At 33.4% G+C, this 24826-nt stretch overlaps 1 protein-coding gene across 1 annotated transcript in view; it reads left to right on the top strand.

Moving 5' to 3' along the window:
* The first annotated feature begins 605 nt into the window (after positions 1 to 605).
* The window catches only part of LOC140748153 (alpha-tocopherol transfer protein), a 33492-nt gene continuing 9271 nt past the window's right edge, over positions 606 to 24826 (top strand). Inside the window, exons 1-2 of the mRNA XM_073080886.1 lie at positions 606 to 751; positions 22141 to 22285. Coding sequence (XP_072936987.1) covers positions 22147 to 22285 — 139 coding nt within the window. The 5' untranslated portion in view covers positions 606 to 751; positions 22141 to 22146. The remainder of the gene's footprint in view (positions 752 to 22140; positions 22286 to 24826) is intronic.

The raw sequence follows: 24826 nt of genomic DNA, 5'->3' as shown, positions 1-24826 counted from the left end.
CTTAGCAGTGCATCTGCGGCCAACCTCAGGTAGAACTCCAATACTATCTGGGGTAATAATAAATATCCATGGGCGACAACGATCACTTATCATCAGGCGAACTGCATGCTTGTTTACTACTTCGATGTTTTAATAACTATTAAATAATTAATAATTAGAAGGTGGAAGAACCCTTCGTGCTTTGTCTCCGGCGGCACCACCGCCACACCTATTTCTGCCTCATAACAGCAGTGTTAAGCCCTGCTGTGTTCTGGTTTGAAGGGATATATGCTTTTTGAGCGATTCTAGCTTCGTCCTTAGGCGTAGTGGCGCATCTGTGGCCGACCTCAGGTAGGAATCTTATCTTAATAGGAGTTGATTACAGATGTGCATGGGCGGCAGTAGCCACTTAGAATCACGTAGACTGCATGCTCGTCTGCTACTCTTATATTATATAAAACATATATGTGTATATAAAATGTTATACGAATACAAATCACAAAGGCAACTTAGTAGTGCAAATATATTTACATTATTTCTCTGTGTAAATACAGTTCATTTGTGAATGTTTCAATATCAATGTGCATAGTGAGTCAGAGTCGACCTACGTTCTACAATATGTTACGAAGCCGGTACTATTGGGTGTGGATAAGGGAATATGTAGATAGAGGACTACGGCGTCGATGTAGCCCGCGCAGTTTGAGGCGAGACGCTGTGCTGTGCGCGCGCGCATTTGAGATATTTTTCTTCTATTTTCTGACAGGGGCATAGGGTAAGTTTTAATAACATCACATGGAATATTAAATTCCTTACGAATTACTACAAACTATATTAAATCAATTACATATTGAAAGGATTTTAGATCTAGCTATTACGTTGGTTCGGCATTCTTTGTTTGTGTTGGTTTCGTTCAATGACCGATGCTTTTGTTTATACTGAAAATGTGCATGTCCGTTGTGTAAAATTTAAAGAACAATATGTGCATAAGCGTTTGTAGAACGGTTTATTTAAATTATTTTGTACATTCAAATATTTGTTCGAATTGGTTCGGAATTTCTTATAGATTTTAGTATAGTTGAGTATTATGTAATAAAATTTTAACACGTATAAGTATCTACGAGTAGTACTATTGTTAATATTAATTAGATTGATTACGCCTTAAGAAATATAATTATGTAATAAATAAAAAAAAAACAAACAAACAAAAAATGTGCGCGTCAATATTCTACAGCTATCATAATAATTTAAAATACTACTGCATATTATAATACATAAATCTTAAAAATATTTGTGATAGAGCAAAATACTTTATCATAAAAACTAATTTAATGAACATTAGGTACTTATAATACCTAGTCTGTTAGCATTAAATTATCCTATTCCATACAGTTACGGTTTTTGTTATCACTGTATACATTGTACACATGCATTTATTACAAGTCAAATCTATTTTACTTCTTATTTTATGAGGATCATAAGTCGGTAAACAGGTTTTGTTATGTTTTTACTTCGAAGTAGAACTTTACACGAATTCTGCTTCAAAAAATGTAATTTGGCAACTGATTTATATTCACAAAATTAATATTTATTACCTACCTTACCTTGTATATATTTTAATTTAAAATATTAAAATATTAGATACTAAATACTAAAAAAACGGTATTTATACTTTATTTTATTTTATTAAAAAAAAACTATGTCTAATTTTTAGAAATATGTAATAGCAATAATTACACCTATAATTTAAATTAATTTTTATATGATAAGGAAGTCTATTCACATTTAAATTATTAAAATAAAAAATATATAAAATTAATTGAATTTGATAATCACGATAAATTAATAAGAAAGAAATAATTAATACGTGTCAAAGTGGTTAAAAATACTAAGTTTTTTTTAACTACTTTCAACCGCGTAAATATGCAAAAGGTGCAAAAAGTGAAGCAGGTATAGCGAGTGGCTCTTGAAGCGTCCAGCGAAGGAGAGCGTGACCTTGACTGCGGTTAAGCGCATGCCCCCGCGGACACGCATGTAGCGTGTTCGTTTTTTAAACTCGAGAAAAAAATACTTACATATAGCCAAACTTAGTAGATAACTAGTATTGTCGAAATCGGAATGTAAAGGAAGTTATCATTTTTATACATTCTCTAGTGGGATGGATTTCGGCATTTGAGATAGGAGCCACGTCAGATTTAAACTGCAGGAGTCCATGACTTCTGAAGTTAAGTTCACATGAAAAAAATAATTATGACATCTTTTAATTGTAATGAAAAACATTGTGATCGCGAGTATCCAAAATCTTCAAAGCTTTGTAAAATCTGCACTTAGCAAGATAACGTTTCATAAAGGACGCCTTTGCTTAGAAGTGGAACGGTTATGGGTTGATGATAATCACATCCATAGAAACATGTAATAAAACCAAAATTGGGTTGGATTACGAGTTAATTAACTAGTTAATTAAATTTGGATGGATTATGATATGTTGCGATCACAGATGCGTTGTTGCTTCCGACGTGGGCCTTGAAATGATTTAAAGGGCCACAAGATAGGGCCAAGGCTTTTTCAAATCAGAACATAGCGGCACTTATATTATATGATGTCGAACTACGATTCGTTCAACGCCCTTTAAATCTAATCCATGGCTGTTGGCGTAGTAAGTGCGTGTTGCTAACTGCATTATGCTATATTCGAATAATATGTGTAAGTGAGCAAGTATAGGCTAGTGGTCAGCAACTCGTCATCTAAAAGAGTCAATTATAAACAATACAAAATTGAAGTTTATTCCTTAGGATAAACTCTTAAGCCATTTTTAATATGTTGGCCCAAAAATAGCAAATGCTAGTTTCTTCAGTTGCTCATATGAATCAGAATACTGGTGGATAAGTACTTGATGTTAAAAAGTTTATCTTCCCGTTTTAGATCTTTCAAAGCAGATCACTTGTGCGTTAAACATATTTCACATTTATTTTTCTATAGTAATTCTAAATCCGTACAATTTTTGCGTTTCAAAAATGTCTTATTTTTGTTAGCTTTCATTTCAAAAGTCTTGCTCATCTCTTGCTTGCTTAAAAAATAATATTCACAGCCTTCACTAAACATTTTATGGACGAGCCGAAGCCAAGGCAAGAAGTCGCATGCAGTTCTCGACCCACGGTTTGCCGACCACTGGTATAGCTATAGCAATACTTAGCGTGGGCAGTATGTAGCGTGCAACCGCTCACGCGATATTCGTGCAAATACTGCACTGTTGGCGAGCGACTTGGCCTTGACTGTGGCGCGTGCACGTGTTAATTGATTACGTACACGTAAATAAATATAAATGCATGTGGTCAATACAAAGTACAATGAGAGTGTACTGTTTCAGTCACCATAGGGATGCTTGACACGTGTTCATTCCACGACAATTCAATGTTCTGCCAGAACTGTTTTTCATTGAAATGTTAGGGTAATTTCAGATCTATTTTGTCAATTTTTTATGTCGGTTTTTTAATATAGTCGTAAAGATAGGTGATCGATCATATCTTTAATCATCAGCATCCTATTATTTTCACTTAAGTAAGGATTTCATCGCAGAGTATGAAGAGTTAAGGCTATACAGGGTGAATTTTTCAAACGGGCCTTCAGGGCCAAATCCGAAACTATAAGGATTAGCGAAAAATTCTGAAAGGAGTTACGAGGCCGATTTTGATAAAAACTAAAACTGCATCATTACTTTTTTAAAATAACTTTTTCCCTAGCCGGGAATCGAACGAGTTCATTTTGAAAAAAAATACACCCTCTATATTATTCCACTATCTGATAGTGTTGCTTATAAGGATCAAAATCTGGGAAGTAATGATAAATGACAAACTAAAGGAAAAGCCTCAATTTTAAGAAAATACGTATTTTTCATATTAATTTGGCAGTTAAGTTCTCGCCATTCATCAATTTAAACATTTCGCGTATTAACAATTTTTTTGGCACAATGCTTCAAATCATTCGAAATGGACGTTTTGTTCTTTAAGAATTCATATTTTTATGTCCGACTCAGATAAGGTTACTTTAGGACGATTATAATAGATTTAATTTGCTATGGGCGGAGTTTCATACAGATGTTTAATACAGATGTAAAATTAACAATTTGCGAGAATGTCTTTTTCGAGTCAAATCCGAGTGATAACTGAATAAAGAGATATATAAAATCATATTTACTATTTAAACAATAAAAAAAAATATATTTAATCACTTATCTATTTTTATTAAAAAATAAATCCTAAAAACGGCGGTAATTTATTTGCCAAACTATTACTTTCTCATACTAAGCCGTATGTCACGGTTATAACATCGAATAATTAGTTGATTAACCGGCAAATTCTTCAATGGTATGACTTATGCATATTTCTAAAGAATTATACATAAATCATTTGTTATGTATAATCCTTAAGGATTAGTATGGCAATGTATGGAAAAATATGTATTTTCTTCAAAATTTTCCTTTTCCTTTAATTTGTTACATAACATTACTTCCCAGAATTTGATCCTTATAAGCAACACTATCCGATAGTGGAGTAATATAGAGGGTGTATTTTTTTTCAAAATGAACTCGTTCGATTCCCGGTTAGGGAAAAAGTTATTTTAAAAAAGTAATGATGCATTTATAGTTTTTATCAAAATCGGCCTCGTAACTCCTTTCAGCATTTTTCGCTAATCCTTATAGTTTCGGATTTGGCCCTGAAGGCCCGTTTTAAAAATTCACCCTGTATACACATGTAGTCCATCACGCTGACCAAGTGCGAATTCACACCTTCGAGATTTTTTAAACAACAAGTTTTCTTACAATATTTTTATTTGCTATCAAAGCTGATAATTAGTTCCTTATATACACAAAACTCTTGATGCTTCAATCCACATTGTAAGGGAGATACTGATTTAAATACAATAATAAAAGAAATCATTTGCAAAAGAAAAACTTTTATTCAGGCACTCGACATTGACTGCGATTTGCTAAGCATATAAATTAAAATCGTGGTTTCTATATATTAAACATACGTTAACATAAATATGTACCTGGTATAGAATACTTTACGTTCACATTAATAAATTATTCAATAACTATGAAACAGGATCCACAAAATTCTTCCGCTTCTTCGAATCAAAACAGGTTGGTTATTATAGTTTTTTTCCAGTTTTTGTTCTTCCTATAAATTTGACGATCATTTAGTGGAGCGGTCATCATACCCGTCTGACATGCAGTAGGTATGTACTAGATAAATCTACATTGCTAATTTGGGTCTGGGTGTTTCTGTATTCATCTTTGTGTGTGTCCATGGAACCTATTACACGGGAAAAGTCATAGTGCGTGGGGCTATGAGCACAGAAAACGTTATTTTTTGTTTACATATTTAATCAATATATTTGCAAAAAAATAAGAATTGCAACCTGAAAAATTTAGCAAGATAATAATACAATATACGGAAATACCTTGAAAGTTTACCTTGAAATATCCTTTATTGGCTTATTTTTAACTTGAAACGGTGTTAACTGCTGTATAATTCGCCCTTTCTACATTTATTCGAGTAATTCTAGAATATTATTTATTTCAATAGCATTGACATATAACAATTCTGGAAGTCCCCGTTAAAATTAAACTGACAACAGCCAAAATCTCTTTCACCTGTTATAATAATTAATCCACACATTTTTTATCTATAAAAAAATGGAAAATAATTGATCTTCGGTACGTAAAACATTGATATTTTTTTTTTATAATATAAGAGTAGCAGACGAGCATGCAGTCCACCTAATGTTAAGTGGCTACTGCTGCTCATGGACATCTGTAATCAACCCCAGATAGGATAAGATATTCTTACCTGAGGTCGGCCACAGATGCGCCGCTACCCCTGAGGACTAAGCTGGAATGCCTCGGAAAGGTCTGTCTCCCTTACCACACCCTTCAAACCGGAATTAGGTTCTGTTATTAGGTAGAAATAGGTGTGGCGGTGGTGCCGCCAGAGTCGAACCACAAAGGGTTCTACCACCTTCAATCATAAATGATTATATAATCGTCGTTAATTGATAAGCAATTAACAGACGTATATGCATATTAAAAAGAAATTAACATGTCATGTAGATAAGTCTAGTAGGAAAATATATTTTACAATTAGTATACAATTTAGAAGGTGGTAGAACCCTTTGTGCTCAGACTCCGTCACACCTATGTCTGCCTCATAACAGTAACGTTAAACGCTGCTGTGTTCTGGTATCAAGCCACAGCCTTAAAGGAGACATACTTTTTCGAGACGTTTCCTCAGGGATAGCGGCGCATCTGTGACCGACTTTAGGTAAGAATATCTAATCCTATCTGGGGCTGATTACAGATACCCATGAGCGGCAGCAGCCACTTACCATCAAGTGGACAGCATGCTACTCCTATATTATTAAAAAAAAAACAATCTTGTCAACTTAACCAAGATAACATTCAAGAACACCGGGCAATCAGCATATTACCCGTACGGAAGTACACTGGAAATCCTTAACTTTCTTTTAACCTTGTTCAATGTACATTACCAATTCACCTTAGTTAGTACAATATTTATTAATTAATTACTGCATAATCAAGCCAGCGTTATGCAATAAAATAATAATTAATGAATGCATATCTGAATTATTTCATTTCACAATGTTAATAATACGAAATTTTTAAAATTACGCACATACCTATTTTAATTTCACGAAAATAGTTAATTAGACAGAATAAATTATTTATCTAGGTATTTTACTGCCTTTTAACCAATCGTCACACTACAGAACACAGGTCTATTAATAAACATTCATATTTTGTGTTATCTATCATTGAATCCTTATTTAGTAAGGCTATATTTAATAATACATATTATGTATATATTATGTGTCCCATGATGGCTTTCCTGGCATGGACGCGAGTTTTTGAGCAAAGGAAATAAATCAACGAAAAAAGAGTCTTAAATATTCTGACATTTTGTGGCCCCCTTGCCGTGAGCCGGATTCTAAGCAGACCGCATCCTGCCTGCGAACCGGCGGCTTTTTTATACTTTTTCATAGTTGTGAATGAACATTATGTCTTAGAGCTATGACCTTTGAATTATTAATACAAAGGACTTAAGCTTATAACAATTGCAAGGGACACTGAAGAAAATTTGTTAGAAATAGTTCCCATAAAATACCAAGTTTACTTGTACTTAATGTCCCGTTTTCGGTACGTTGACAACACAGAACAATGCCATAACAAACGGCAAATTATTTGCGTAGTTACGCATGAATATGGTCATGATAACTGTATTGTATAATACGCAAAGTATACGTAGCGGAGTCATAGCATAACGTCATAATTGCATACATCCACAGATGATAGTGTCATTAGTCATTGAGTTACTGGAAGTAATTTTAAACGAGAGTGCAGTTTATCCATCAGGGAAGTTATGTGAATATTGTGACTCTGGGCTGCAAACTCCTCCCTACTGGGCACGGGTCTCCACTCAAAGAGACACTTTACTTGAGTAGATTTTTGAACGTATTATAACGAGAATTCAGTCATTTAAATTTTCTTTAGATCATTTCTGAAAATAGGCTTATTTTTATAAGCGCTGGTCGTAGCAGACAAAATTATATTTTTTCCTACTATGTTTTGAGGGGAACGGCCCATGGCAGACAACATGGTCAGAGACTGAAATGTTAAATGTCTGTAGGGAAAAAAGAAACCCTTAACCGTAACCCTTTATATGACATCATATTTCAGAACTAATTATTAGCAATTGTTAAGTTTTCATCCACTTTTCCTCCAAATTCCGGTCAGTTACAAAGTATTTTAACTCTGAATTGTTGTATTTTAACTCTCACATTTTGAGAGTTTTTTATTGTTTTCGTAACAATCACCATATACCTTTTTCAAGTAAAAACATAATATAATTTTAACAATACCAGCTTAATAACAAAGGAATTATTATTCGGGCTTATGGCATAAACCACAAATGCATTTAATTATGTAAATAATTAAGAAGCTGTCAGATAAAAAAAAACATTGAATGAGTTTCAACAAAAACATATCATTACGACACAGCTGTTAAACGAGTTTGTCCAACAAAACATCCTTGTATAACAATTTGATATAAATAAATTTTTAATGTCTGGTGTTTACATGTAGACTTTTTACATTTGCTTAATTTAGTAACAGGTTAAGGTTTTTAATTAAACATATCAGATAAATATTTTGCTAATTCAAAATATTAGATATTTTTTTACCTTTGAATTTTACATAACAAAAGCTAAGTCTAGAACCAAAGTTTTACAAAATATTCAGTTGTTTATCTTCTATACTTACTCGTATAATAAATCTGTAGAGAAGTCAATTCTATACATGAAATATATTTCCAAAATAACTATCAGGGGGTGATGAGGGATCGATACTGATGCCAAAAATGCAATCAGTAAAATTTTTGTCTGTCTGTCTGTCCGTATAACCGTTATAGAAACAAAAACTACTCGATGGATTTTAACGAAACTTGGTACAATTATTTTTCATACTCCTGAGCTGCTTTTCATCACGCTACAATCAATAGGAGCAGAGCAGTGAAGGGAAATGTTGGGAAAACAGGAGAAGTTATTCCATTTTTTAAGTTTTCATCGCGCGTGAAACCTTAATGGTTAAAGCTACACAGAAATGATGTATGACGGAAATGTTCTCCTTAAAATTATATAAAAAATATCCCACGACAGCATATGTCAATCTTTTATGGTTGACTCGCAATAACACGTGTAACTCCCGATAGCTTAGCAGTTCGAAGCTTTCTGATTGTATTTGTCTACTACTACGTTATATTACGTTTATAAAACTCTCAGTCATCCCTAATTAAAAAAGTTGTGATAAAAGATAAGGGTTGTTCACCCTTCATTTTTTTTATTTATATGGCAACACAACGTTTGGCGGGTCCAGCTAGTATAAAAATTAATTAAATCTATCTATAGGTGCTCTTTTATGTTATACTTAAATTGAAGTACATCTGGTTAAATACTACTCTGTTTGTAGGGCTTAATTTTTGGAAACTAAACTAAACTAAACCGATTTAGTCAAGAATGTATATAGAAGAGGAGACCTACTAACATAGCAATTTTCCCTTAGTTAGCGGTGATGCATACGTGAAGTAGTAAGTGGAATATCATCGCACAATCTTATAAACTACTTTATCATACATTTAAAATCCGAACACAAGGAAAAATATTCGAAGATCGCATTTACTATAACGTTTTAATTTATTTTTCTCGAAACTTCAATGCTATTTAAGTGTTCATTTATATTCAAAGTTCAATATATTTTGGTATTGTAGCTTATGATATGACCTTAAGATGACGTAAGCTGGTCCACGGCTCGTTAATAACTAAGGCCCAAGGCGAGCAACTAATGTAGCGATGGATATTTTCCTTTGAATCAAACTTAACTTAACAGTTTGATCGTGACCTTTTATATCGTTAAGTGTATATTTATAACTGTCGTTAGATATTATCTATATCTATCTATTATCTAACTAGCGTTAGATATTATCAATACATCTTTCAACTTCAATTGTAGCGATGATTGAAAAACTCCAATAAATAAGGACAATTTATTTCTGGTCCAAATGTTTGCTTGTTAATTAATTATTGCTAATTAGACTACCATGGTGCAGTAGGGCATCAACGATGTGAAATGTTTTACACTACAAGTAATTAGTGCAATTATTCCGATTAGGAGCCTCAGTAGATCTACTTTTAGCATCAGTGACTGACAATTTTGCCGCCTTTTGGAAACAATATTGAAAAATAAATCAAATAAATTTGGACGCTTGATGCAGCGAAGAAACGCAAAAAATCTTTGCTGTATTAACGCAATTAAAATTCTCTTTTTCGATACTGCGATCGAACGCAAGTCGCCGAAACGTGATGCAGCATCGATGGAATAGCCACAACGTGAGTTGCCTATGTTAAAAGTAGCCCGCCTTGCCCTAGCAGCAAAAGTAGAAGTTAGTAATCAATCCGTGTCGAATGTTTCCAAGCCACGTATTAAAGCTCTGGTAATGTTTAATGACTGCTATCGTGATAACAACCGCGACTGACGGCTTAATGTTCCCCGAAGCTCGGAAGTGCGCATGTAATTTAATTACAAACAGTCACCCATGCAACTTCCGATTGCGGTCGACGTTGCCTAACTTCAGGGCCGGATTTAAGGGAGGGCTACCGGGGCCTCCACAAAAGAGAGGCCCCCACAATAGAGACGTCAGTTTTTTTTTTTAATTCTGACTAGTAAACACTAGTAAAAATATATATATATATCTTTTCCCTTGATATTTTTTCCCTGAATCCCTGAATTCAAACATGAATACTAGAAGAATCTACCTGCGTTTGACAATAAAATATTTATTGAAAAACTCTACTGAAAAAATTGTTCATTGTATTCGGAAAATAATTTGGGCCAGGGGGCCTCCACTCCTTTGTTGCCCCAAGGCCTCTCTAGACCTCTAAATCCAGCCCTGCCTAACTTTGAAGATTCGATTTATACTCGTAGAATGATCGGACTATGTATATTTCGTCATTAACCCATTACTGGAACACGTATCTCGTCTTGGCTTAGTCCGTTGTCCACCACGCTGTCCGAGTCCGGCTTGCTAGCCTTAACACAGTTCTGAGTACTTTTTGGTACATTTCTCATACTTACATACATTACAAAAATCTGCATTTAACTCAAGTCATAAATAATGTTCATTTCTAATAAGCTAACTAGCAAAAAATGAAAGCTGCGTGCTTGAGGTTTAAACCTCGGACCCCTACATTAAATCAATTCAAACAACCACTACAGTTTACAATATAAATAATGTTAATAGTTAATTACTTAGCAAAGCACACAAGTTTATAACCTATGTAAAATGAACGTATAAAACGACCATGAAGGCGTATAGTGCTAATTGCAATGTTCTTATTAACGAGCCATAGATATAGTGATGGGCTATAATGTTAGACGCAAATTATCAACCGCAGTCTTTACAAACGGGCTTTATATTGAATACATTGGATATTTTATGATCTTTATTAAATTAATTAATTATAATATAAATTTAAATCTGAAGGTGGTAGGACCCTTTGTGGTTCGACTCCGGCGGCACCACCGCCACACCTATTTCTGCCTAATAACAGCAGCGTTAGCGCTGCTGTGTTCCGTTTTGAAGGGTGTGGTAAGGGAGACATATTTTCCGAGGCGTTCCAGCTTAGTCCTCAGGGGTAGCGGCGCATCTGTGGCCGACCTCAGGTAGGAATATCTAATCCCATCTGGGGTTGATTACAGATGTCCATGGGTGGCAGTAGCCACTTACCATCAGGTGGACCAACATGCTCGTCTGCTACTCCTATATAATATAAAAAATAATAATAAATTAATTAATTTACACAAGTAATTTTTCCACCCATATACTATTTTGTTTACCGCCCATTCCTACTATCGCTCGAGCAACTGGATGCTTTACCTATTAAGTAGTTGTTCACGCGGCTATAAAAAGTAGCTCGGCTATTATTAAGTAGCTTATCCCTCCATCTATACCGATAGACGCATAGGCAACCGACCGACCTTTTCAACTCTTTTATCAATGTTTCCAAAATAAAATAAAAGCGACAAAATAATTAAGTGTAATTTGTAAAATAAATGTTTTATCTATTATTTACTTGTCTATGCTTTAAATATGTCAATGTTTCGATATTATGAGTGTCTATGCAAGAGTCATATTGCTGTCTTTACTACGGATTAGCGACATCTAATATCATTTCTGTGAAGTTTCATTTACGATTTCGCTTGAAAACTTAGTCATATCAATAAGTCAATAGTTAAGCAAAGATTAATGAACGGTTCACGATGATTATGTGCTAAAATTATTTTATTGCTGAGGTTGACAGTTCAGGATTTATGACCGTATAATAAAGAATGCTACGGGTTTATTACAGCCTGAAGGACAAACCAATGTGCAAACAATAATTAATTAACAATTAATAAATAAAGTGCAAAGATCTTATTGTTATGAAAATATAATATTAAAATCGTATAGTTTTTATGTATTGAAGATACAATAGAAACAAAGTTATAATACAAAACTAGGTATCGCTTGTGTGCGCTCGCTGCTAAAGCAGCTCGCGGAACGGTTGTTTTCTTTAGTTTTACGTGCAAAATTTTTTTACATTTTTTCCCCTATATTGAAGTTTTATTAATTCTGATTGGGGCTGTTTGGAAAAGATATGAGTTAATATTTGCAAAATACCAAGAATTTGGGTCGTGATTTTTTTGTCTATAAGCCATACATTTTAAAGACATAATAAGGAGACAAAAGCTTGAAATATTACATACAAAAATAACTATTTATAAAAATTGTTATTTCTTGTATGACAACACTAAAATATTTTTTTATCAAAATGTGCAGAATATTAGTACCTACAAACGCCTCATACATTCTAATGATATCAATAGAAGGCAACAGCTTGAAATATTGCATACAAAAATACATATATATGAAAATTATTATTTCTTGTATGGCAACACTTGAATATTTTGTTACCAAAATGTGAAGTCTATTAGTACCTACAATCGCGTCATACATTATAAGGTTGTCAAAAATATACAAAAGCTTGAAATATAACATACAAAAATGTATATGTATGAAAATTATAATGTTTTGTACAGGAACACTGAAATATTATTTCAGCCAAATGTTAATACTTCTAGTATCTACAAACGCCTCGTACATTGGAATGACATCAAAAGGAAACAACAGCTTGAAATATGACATACAAAAATACACTTGTATGAAAATTATTATTTTTTATATGGCAACACTGAAATAATTTTCCACCAATTTATACAGTCTATAACTACCATTAAACGCCTCATACAGAAAACGGACGTTTAGTGATGCTGGGCTTGGTGGTGGTGGTATTTAAAGGGAGACAACAGCACGAAACACCACATACAAAAATACAAATGTATGAAAATTACTATTTTTTGTATGGCCACACTAAAATATTTTTTTATCAAAATGTGCAGAATATTAGTACCTACAAACGCCTCATACATTCTAATGATATCAACAGAAGACAACAGCTTGAAATATTGCATACAAAAATACATATATATGAAAATTATTATTTTTTATATGGCAACACTTAAATATTTTGTTACCCAAATATGAAGTCTATTAGTACCTACAATCGCGTGATACATTATAACGTAGTCAAAAATTTACAACAGCTTGAAATGTTCCATACAAAAATGCACATGTATGAAAATTATTATTTTTTGTATGGCAACACTGAAATATTTTTCCACCAATATGTACAGTCTATAAGTACCATTACACGCCTCATACAGAAAACTGACGTTAAGTGATGCTGGGCATGATGGTGGTGGTCTTTAAAGGGAGACAACAGCCCGAAACACCACATACAAAAATACAAATGTATGAAAATTATTATTTTTTGTATGGCAACACTAAGATATTTTTTAATCAAAATGTGCACAATATTAGTACCAACAAACGCCTCATTCATTCTAATGTTACCAATACAAGACAACAGCTTGAAATATTACATACAAAAATACATATGTATGAAAATTAATATTTTTTGTATGGCAACACTAAAATATTTTTTTACCAAAATGTGCAGTCTATTAGTACATACAAACGCGTCATACATTATAACGTTGTCAAAAATTTACAACAGCTTGAAATGTGACATACAAAAATGCACATGTATGAAAATTATTATTTTTTGTATGGCAACACTGTAATATTTTTTTACACATTGGTACAGACTATAAGTGCCAATAAGCGCCTCATACAATAAAATGACGTCAAATGGTGGCAACAGCCCGAAATCTTCGATAATCCTGCAGAAAATGTATTTGTATGAAAACATTTTTTTTGTATATGGCAACATTGGATTTTCGATTTTTTACATAACGTCCATTTGAAATAAATAACATCTCCCATACATTACTTATATGCTCTGTCCACGGTTTCCGCCCAAGTACTCAAAAAGTGAAAATCGTGAAAAAAAATTCTGTATCCCAGTGTTGCCAGTCGATTAAGACGAAAATGGTCAAATGTCATTACGGCACCCATAAAAAAAAGTCCTGTGAAAAAATTTAATTAAAAATATTTCTCCTTCTACTTTTCACATTTTTGAATGAAAAGTTCCAAAAAATGTATGAACGATGAAAAAAAAAACTTTACCTGGCAACACTTCGAGCCGAGCTCCATGACCGCCCAATACAAAGCGACTCGCTCAAATGTTGCCAACCTCAAAATATTTCACTTCGAAAAATGCATTTTTTCGTACATTTTACAAAATGGCTGATACAAGGTCCGCCATCTGGTTTAAAAAATATAACATTGCCATATGATAAAATTGAGGCTACACTCCGGCCAATAAAACAAAAATGTCAAAAAAATATTAATAAAACCACCGCGCTACGGCCCCACAAACACACCTCGAAAAATGAAAGATTTCAAACTCAAATATCTCGGCGGCCATCTTGTTTTTTCCATTATTTTCTAATTTTATCGTAACAGTCGTCCCACAATTAGCCGAAAATGACACCAATCTCAGGTAGGCGCCCAGAATAAAAAAAAAGTTGAAAATCGCAGGAGGGCCGCCATCTTGAATTTTGTATGTTTCCCATTTTTCTTATAACCACCATAATATACCGAAAAAATATCTCATACATTATTACTACCCCCCACCAATAGTTTAGGCTGGGCTACTCGAAATGTCAAAAAAGTGAAAAAAAAAATCTAGCTCCCGGTGTTGCCAGTTAATTTGGATGAAAATGGTCAAATGTCATTACGACCCCCCTGAAAAATACCCATGTAAAATATTTTCATTAAAAATGTTTCTCCTTCTACTTTTTACATTTTTGAATGGAAAGTTCCAAAAAAAGTATGAACGAAGAAAAAAAATCCTAAACCTGGCAACACTTCAAGTCACGCTCCACAACCGCCCCATACAAGGCGATTCGCTGAAATGTTGCCAACCTCAAAATATTTCACTTCAAAAAATGTGATTTTTCATACATTTTACAAATTGCCTGACGAACGATCCGCCATCTGGTTAAAAAAATAAATAAATCCGATTTGGTAAAATTGAGCATACATCCGAGAGAAAAAACGAAAAAAATCAAAAAAAAATTTAAAAAAACACATCAGTGCCACCCCGCGAACACACCTCGAAAAATGAAAAATTTCAAACTCAAGTATCTCGGCGGCCATCTTGTTTTTTCAACTTTTTCTAATTTCATCGTATCAGTCGCCCTCAAGTTAGCCGGAAACGATACCGATCTTGGATAGGTGCAAAATAAAAAAAAAAGTTGCCCAATCCAGCTCGGCCGCCATCTTGAATTTTGAAAGTTTCAGATTTTTCCCATAGACACGGAGGCAAATAAAAAATTCCACTCATACATCAAACCCACCCCCCACCACTCCTTCAGGTCGAGGAAGTCGATTTTTCGTAAAACTGAAAAAAAATTCCTGCGGCCAGTGTTGCCAGTCGACATCGACGAAAATGGTCAAATGTCATTACGACACCCAAAAAAAATATTCCTGTGAAAAATGTTCATCAAAAATATTTCTCCTTCTACTTTTCATATTTTTGAATGAAAAGTTTGAAAAATTGTAAGAGTGGGGAGAAAAAAACTCAAACCTGGCAACACTTCGGACCGAGCCCCACGACCGCCCCTAACAAAGCAAATCGCTCAAACGTTGCCAACCTCCGAATATTTCACTTCAATAAATCCGTTTTTTCGTACATTTTACAAATCGCCTAACAGACGACCCGCCATCTTTTTGAAAAAAAAAATAAATCCGATTTGGCAAAATTGAGGATATATCCGAGAAAATTTTAAAAAATGGCAACAAAATATTAAAAATCCCAGGAGATACGACCTCCCAAAAACACCTCGAAAATTGAAAAATTTCAAACTCAAATATCTCGGCGGCCATCTTGGTTTTTCATTTTTTTTCAATTTCATCGTAATGCCCACCCGAAACAAACATTAGCATAAAGTCAATAAATGAAAAAGTTAAAAATTTTAAATCGGCCGCCATCTTGAATCTATGGCATCTCATATTTTTCCCTTTGCCTCGGGGGGGAGAGGAGAAAACCCGCCATAGACAACAAAGTCGCTCCTCGCCGGCATCATGGAGAACGGCATGTCAGTCAGTCAGTGGTAAGTTCAGGATTATATATATATAAAGTAAAAAATGTTAATTTTTAGGCTCTAAATTTTAAGACCCCTAAAATTTTCCACAACAGTTCCTTATATAAGTTAGACAAGGAATGAGAAAGGATTTTTGAAATATATCATCTAAGAAGTTAAGGAAGAATTACTGATATCATAGATTAGTAAAGATTACTCACTCCTAACAAGAAAATGTACCCAGTTTTGAGAATTGAAATAGTTGCGTAAAAAAGTTTTGCCACGTCTCCGTGCTAAATTGTCCCTAAAATATTTGAAATAATTATTTATTTATTATGTAAATTACGCAGTATTAGTTAATTATTCTTAATAATAAAGTGTAAATCCTAAATTAAAAAAAAAAAAAAAAAAAAAAAAAAAAAAGGCTTAATTAAATAAATGATTGAAAAGTAAAAGTGTAAATCCTAAATTTTCACTTCAGTTAGGATTGGACCTAACTAAAGCCGATCACAAGCTAGTCACAAAAGGAAAAGCTACTTACTATAAAACAGAAAAGCCCTAAGTGCCAATACGAGTAATATATCGTCTAATCTCACCTATTGACAGCCTCTTCGTGACCATTAAATCTACTGGGCCTTTTCCTTGCAAACCGGTGGAGCCCATGCATTTCACCGCTTTCTCTAGTTCCTGTTGTCTACCTTAGCGATTAATCGTACCGATACGCGTGAAACAGTGGATGGGAGCCAGTGTGACCTGAAAGTGCTTGTAATTACAGTTATTATAAGTTAGTACGCTTGCTGGAAGAAAATTACATCTAGAAGCCCACTACTATTAATATTCACCGCGCTTTACTACAGTGATTTAAAAATCATCTGTGGATATTATATATCTGAATTTTAACTTTATAGATTTTTTTGCGATCTACATAAACTACTAAACGAATAAAACTTATCTTATCTTTCTTGTTCAAATTTACAACTTTTTATATTCCCGCGCAAAATAGAACTTAAACGTCAAAACTGTTTTCTTTTATATGCTCACTCATACAATCGTTCCGGCCAGTGATTATATAAACGAGAACGTAATATTATAAAAATAAAACACCATGAAAATAACACAAAATAATTTATTAAAAGAATACTACCTAATAATAAAATAATTTGAATAGATTTCTAAGTAACATTTTAGAGCATAATAATTTTATAGCATTATGTTTACAAAATATAATAAAATATCAGTAGTCACATCTGATAAAGTATCACATTGAGATATGCGGTCTATGATAAGATATAGTTCGTTGCTCAAATCAAAAACTATTTAATTTTAAATATATCATTTATACAGTGACTGAAAACACATGTTTTAATTTTATATGTGGCACTCAACCGAAATGTTGAATGATAAGAAAATAACCTCTCAGGTAAATATATTTTAATAGTTAACTAATAACATATATAATACTTTTTTGTGTTTAACATATTTAATTAATTCAACATTGTTAAAAATTTATGTCAAAAACGAACATTGACTTGGTTTTCATTTCATTCAAACCGTTTTTAAATAATTCGACAGCCCGCGTAAAACTGCTAGTCCGCTCTGAATATACAAATAAATCGTTTCGCCATAGCAAATTGTATTACTACACCTGCTCGCAACATCTTCTGAGCGGACTAGCAGTTTGGCGCGGACTATATTTTTATGGTGATATTTGGTGATAAAAGTGAAATACGCTCGAAAAACATTACTATCCACAGACGGGTAAAAAGAGGAGTGGTAAACATATTTATTTATTCAGTATACTGATACATACTGGTATACTGATAACTGAACACTGGTTCATAAAAATATTTTATCATTAAAAATGTTAATTATGATAACTAAAAATTCTAAGTAAGATATTAAGATCGACATAAAATTTTCAAAACGGTTAATTTAATCTAGAAATTTTGAAATATTTTAAAGGACGATGTGCAATATATATTTTTGACGTTCGCGTCATAAAACGAGTAGCAATTATAAGATTATCATTAACTTAATTGCATACATAATTAAAAACAAAAGGTAATGCAGATAAAAAATTTAAATTCTTTGCAAAATTATACGTTGCTTATCTGACGTTTTGGTGACGTAAGAACGTTACGTCACTAGTGACTCCTCATTTGCATTTCTCGACCGTTTTCCGTTCCGTATAACCACTTTCCAGCGCCGTATCATTGCATTTCCCAGTTTCAATTACACAGATATTATGTACATATACAGTCCAGTGTGTTCTACCTGTACGAGGTTTGCAAAAATTCAACAAAATTATATAACACATAAATTAAAATTTGTTACTAATTTAATTATAATACCTGAATGGCATTAGTCAATTAGTGTGCTTTGTGTTTGCCTAAGTAATATATCACCGGAACCACAAGTACAAAGTTTCTCGTGTGCATTGTTCGGTTTTCACTTTACATTGTTTATAGGTACTTGTAAGACCTCTAATCTCCATATATCGTTCTTCTCCTTCGTTTTTCCCGCCACATATTTTTTCCTTTTCCTTTTTATTACGGATACAGCCAATTGAGTCATAGCTAGAATAGTCTTTCGAGTTTTTTAAAAAAAAATATTTTCTTGTAATGTTTTTTAAAAACGTTGAAATATTACAATAAAATAGATCGTATCTTACAGTTGATTATCATTATATAATTTTCACATTAAATATAAAGGAGCAGGTGTGCTAGCGTTCAAGTATAACTGTACCTAATAAATATAAATAAATAATCTAAATCAGAGTTACCAATATCATGAAAACACTAACAAAGTATACTTTACATTATTATTGTTATACAACTACTTGATTTATTATTGTTCAAATTTTTAACTAATTATTTTATGATGTTGCAAAATTATACGTTGCTTCTCTGACGTTTTGGTGACGTAAGAGCGTTACGTCACTAGTGACTTCTCATTTGCATTTCTCGACGGTTTTCCGTTCCGTGTAACCACTTTCCAGCGCCGTATCATTGCATTTCCCAGTTTCAATGAGTATGCTTTGTGTTTGCCTAAGTAATATATCACCGGAACCACAAGCAGAAAGTTTATGTATGCATTGTTTGGTTTTCACTTTACATTGTTTATACTTGTCTAATCTATGATACTTGTATGAGATATCTCCAATGAAAGATTTAAATTCAGCTAGTTATTTTTTATCAATTCAAGACCATACATTATACTTGTCATCTGGTTTACTCGCCATACTTTTTTTTCTTTTTTTATTACTGATACAGCCATGACTAGAATAATTTTTGAAGTGATTCTAATTTTTTTGCAGTATTTTTAAGTGATGTTGAAATATTTAAAATAAAATAAACGGAAGCTTAAACTTGGTTATCTTTGTTTATAATTTCTGCTTATAACGGCGTACACTAGCATTTGAGTACCTTTAACTGTAAATTTTAAGTCTTTATTATTAAGAAGTAAATAAGCGGAGTTACCTATATCATAAACAGACTAACATATTTATCTTAAATCGTTAGGGTTACACCCTCGAGTTCTCTAGTGATAATTGCATCCTGGGATTCTTGAACGGAATTCTATAGCAGGATATGAGTTATTTTCAAAATTTATTTGCCCACAAAATGTACACATCTCGTTTACAATAGTGTTTCAAAATGTTGCGAGTAGATTTAATAATCTATTATCTATTGCGCAGATGGTAGCAACAAAGCACGCACTTTCAGCCTTCGAAAGTTCATGGCCATCGCCCATGGGAATTGTTTCAAAAGCAATTTAACTACATTAAACTAACTTCAATGTTTAAGGAGCGAGAGCATTTTAATCTAATCCTTAAATATTGTTAATGCGAAAGTTTATGTTAATTTGTTCTGTTCATGTGATTTTTGCATTAAGATAATTTATGGGTCGGATAGTCTTAAATGAGCTATTTAAAAATATATGTAAATGTAACAAGGCGCAACCGACCACACAGTAAATCCACGTTATTTGTATGTCGTTTAGCTCGCCCTCGATATGAGCTGTAATCTAATTACTTTGAGTTTTTTTTTTTTTTTTTTTTTTTTTTTTTTTATATACCGCTTGGAAGAAGCGGATTTTCAAAGCTACAATCTGTTTTAAAGCTCTCGCTTATGGATACGGGCTGCTCCAAACAGGGTTTTAAATTAGAATTTTACATTTAAATTATGTTTTATAACCGATTTTTATTTTAGAGGTACAATTTTCAATATACTAAGAAATAAATATTTTATCGCAATATACTACTAAATATTACAATATATTATTTGGTAAGTTTGAGATTATAATCAAAATATAATGTTGAATCATATGAGACGACAATTGATTAACAATGGTAATTAAATTTTTTTTTTTTTTTTTTTTTTTTCCAATACAATAAAATAAAGAGTAAAAATATATAAAAGTAAAGTAAGAGTGATACTCTCAATAGACACAAGACAATAACTGAGAATAATCAATCAATAATCAGAGAGGGATACAAATCAAAATTTATTTAAGTGTCGTTGATTTTTTTCAAATTATTAACTACTTTGTTGCTAAAATTAATGAATGATGTGATGGCTGATTCTTTCTTCATGAGGCTGGAGAGATCGTATGCTTCTATGTTTAAGTTGTTGCAAATGTATTCATGGTGCATCCTTTCGCTACCGAAGATGGGGCAATGTTTTAGTAGATGGTCTATTGATTGAGTTGTGGATTCGTCGCAAGGGCATTTATCGCTGGAGGTAATTTTAAAACGATGTAGATATTCGAGGTGATACCCATGTCCAGACAATATTTGCGTTAATTGAAAGGTTGGTCCTGTAAATTGGTACAATTCTCTGATTATATTGATGCTGGGGCACCAAAGACGCGTATGTGCGCCCTTGGTTTCAGCGCGGTATCTGTCGTCAGTCAGTCGGTCGGTTTCTAGTTTTAAGTTATATTTTGCGAAACTTATGGGGAACTTTGAGAGATCAGGGGAAGAGTGCAAGCTGGCTGCCGCTTTTGCAGCTTGGTCAGCCGCCTCATTACCAATGAGCCCAATGTGGGATCTAACCCAGACAAATTCAATTGAGCCTATGAGTTGGATATTGTGTATCAAGTTGTGAATTTCTACGACGAAGGAGTTAGTCGAGTTGCGATTTTGTATTTCCAACAGGGCAGACTTAGAGTCGGAAAGGATGGTAACGCTGGCGACGCCCTTCGTAGCGCAGTACTCGAGTGCTCTTAGGATGGCCAACAATTCCGCTTGAAATACAGAGCAACAGCTATGCAATTTCAGCTTTCTGGTTTTTATGTTACCATCTGGGTGATACGCCACGAAAGCAGCGCCAACGAGACCATCATGCTTGCTACCATCGGTGTACACTCTTGTAGTGTCCAACGGCACCTTCTCATCGAGTTCGCCCTGATTGCTGACGTTATCGAATGGGATGTGGAATCTTTGAGACGGATGTAGAAGATTAGAAGGGTGAGCTGGTCGGTCGTATGTAAGATCTTGCGGTAGAAATTTTGTGTTTCCTGTTCTTTTGGTGAGTTGGGTTTCGGCTAATTCGTTGATTTTAAGGTCTATGGGGGTGAAGTCTGCTAGGGCTATAATTACTTTGAGTTGGCGTAACATTTGTACAATGCATAGTGCATTTAACGCATATAGTCATAGTTAGGGACTGGCCTGGTGGGCCAGTTACTACGGGCCTTCTCGAAAAATAAAAAAGGTCATAAAGATTTTTGTATTGATTATGTTAGTTTTCTTCCTATTCAATAATCTTGCTAGGGGCGCTCATTACCTAGCCTCATCGGACAATATATAATCATAGCTCCAGTACCCAACACACTATTTCAATAGAGCTGGGTATGCACCAGACCTCAAATGTTGAGAAAAACCTCATCCTACCACTGGGAAAAAAAGAGATGCAGACAACAACTTATTTATTTTTTCTTTCCAGGCAACAATGCCGACCACGGACTTCAGTTTCGAGTTGGACCTGGACGAGCCTCCGTCGGAGCTCGTGGAGTACTCCCAGGAGAACTGTGGCGAGGATCCCTGCACCCGGCTCCAAGCTATTTACGAACTAAAGGATATGATATTTGGTAAGTCAAAACATAGCACAAAAACATAAATAGTGCAGAAACGTCCCCGTATTGGGCACTTGTTTTTTTATAATAAGCCCCAATTAATATAATTGTCCTTGGATCGGTAACAGATGAGTCACAGGTCATAGATACCCTAAGTAAAAAGTTGGAAAGCCTCGGATAAGTATGTCTTCCGTATCACACCTTTCAATCCAGAATCCAGCAGCGGAAACCAAGACCGAACAAAGTATTAAATAAAAATATAATAAGCACCCAGACACGTTGGTTTTCACAATAATTTATTTCACCATGTTTAACCACATTTTTTTGCGAAAGCTTTATATTATTGAGGTTTATTGATATTCAATCACAATGATGGCTTCCATTAAAATATCATAAAAGTATTCGGCAATCTAGGTAATAAAATTACGAATGTCTAGGTATGCTATAACTAAGCTAAGCACAAATCATTTTGACGTCTGTTGCACAACTTGCATTCATTCATACAACAGTCATCATGACATTAGAATAACAATCAGAAATATTCACGTGCATTGCAATCGCGTGTGAAACATTAAATTATATATTTTGTTTTTGTGAATAACTTGGTTGCGCAATGTTAATAGTAAATTAGAGGCCTACCACATGCAGGGTTGTCACCACTTTAAAAAGTGGTATTTTATTACAAAATAATTGCTAAAATATAGTACCTAAGTACATTAGGAAAAAATATGGTACCTGCATACTTAGATTTCGTTAACTCACTTTTGTAAAGATTAGGATTACATACGATTTACTGATGACCTATTTATTTTTCTGACGACCTTTCTTTTTGCCGGCATGCCCTATGTGACGTGAGGGAAGTGCTACAAAATTTGAAACACCGACGGTATTACCATTCCTTACACAAAATATATAATACAAATATTTTTCTATAGTAAAAGCACAGTTGACTAAAATCCAGTACTATACTATATGTATAATATGGCAACCCTAGCTATATGGCACGCGTATGCAAATACTATTCGGACGTTTTGCTACTTAGATCTATAATTAATCATATCTATCATTAGGCATCAAAATATTCACGCAATTCAATTGCGTTAAAAAATAATTAATCTCAATTGCGCAATATACAGGGTGTCCCGTTAGTTCCACGATAAGTTTGGGGAGAACATGGTTGGTCTCTCAGAGAAAAAAAATACATTAGTAAGTGTCACCATTTTTGAACAATCAACTGTTTTATAACTTTAAAAAAAAATCAGCCCGCTTCATATCATCTCGTTAAGTGCGTGTAAAAATTGATGCAGTGTATTTTTTTCTGTAAATTATTATAAGCTAGTTGGTCTACCATATTGAAATGTAAACTGGTTAAAAGATGTTAAGGAACCATGAAAATAATAAGGCTATTTCGGCATTTAAATATTTCTAATATTTTTCCCCAACTTTGAGTACTCGCGGTGAAAAAAATTGTACTGAACTATAAATTTATGTTACTCAAAAAATATAGTAAAATATAATAATATACGATATGCGTATGTTAGTGTTCAAATGTAACCCTGTCATAATACCAATCAATCACCGAAGTGGCAATAATTTAAAATACGTTACAGATCCAAGTGCCATGAAATAATAAAAAAAAATTAAACATATGATGATCCAATGGTTATTCACACCATTGGCGTTCATGCTGGTTCTGCCTTATAATAATTATTATTTTATTTATTATTATAAAACATAAATAATCATATTAATTCATTAAAACAATTCTATAAAAGAATTATACCTCATAAGTGTAGAAATAAATATGCCTATTATATTTTTCTTAAGGCGTTTTGTGTAGCGTAGGTAATCAACTAAATAAATTATACTTAATTGTATAATTTATTTAGTTGATTGTTAATTTAATTGAATGAAAGTGCCCAGCAGTTAGACACTAATGAGTTGACGACGATGTCACAATATGACGACGCTAAGCTCAATCTATAGTAGCCAATGGTCAGACTTAGTAGCAGCTGCACCTTGACAAATATTATATTTATTGTATCCTAACAAAAATGTAATGTAAAATTATATTTCCATGGTGTAAATGACATTACGAAAGGGTCACGTCTGGTGGCATTAAGACAAATGCCTCGGAATTGACATTCAATTTTAAAATGCAAACGGGACTCGCACGGCCGTGGCAATAGAATCGAGAGGAGTTTGTTGTTTCGATATTCGTGCCAAGGCTTCGTTTTGGATAGCAGGGGTCAGCAACCTAAGGCTTGGTAGATGATGGATCTAAACACTTAGTTTTTATAAACATATAGACATATTTTAATGTCAAACCATATACGGCATGCAATAATAATTTGAGGCGTAAAATAAAATAGTAGTGTTGCAAAACGTGTCGAAGTTTTGGAGGTATGTTTAAAATGAAATTTTGTAGGCGTCGTAAGCCGACAATGAAACTTTGCATACGTTTAAGAATGATGGTGTGAAATAATGAAATAGTATTATCATATTTGAATAAGCTGGTACAAGCGAAGCTATGGTACTAACGACGATAAAGATTTA

Source organism: Epargyreus clarus, unplaced genomic scaffold (assembly GCF_041222505.1).
Source record: "Epargyreus clarus isolate Ecla_fem2 unplaced genomic scaffold, WU_Ecla_fem_2.2 ptg000015l, whole genome shotgun sequence".
Classification (NCBI taxonomy): domain Eukaryota; kingdom Metazoa; phylum Arthropoda; class Insecta; order Lepidoptera; family Hesperiidae; genus Epargyreus; species Epargyreus clarus.
This window is presented reverse-complemented; position numbering and strand designations above follow the sequence as displayed.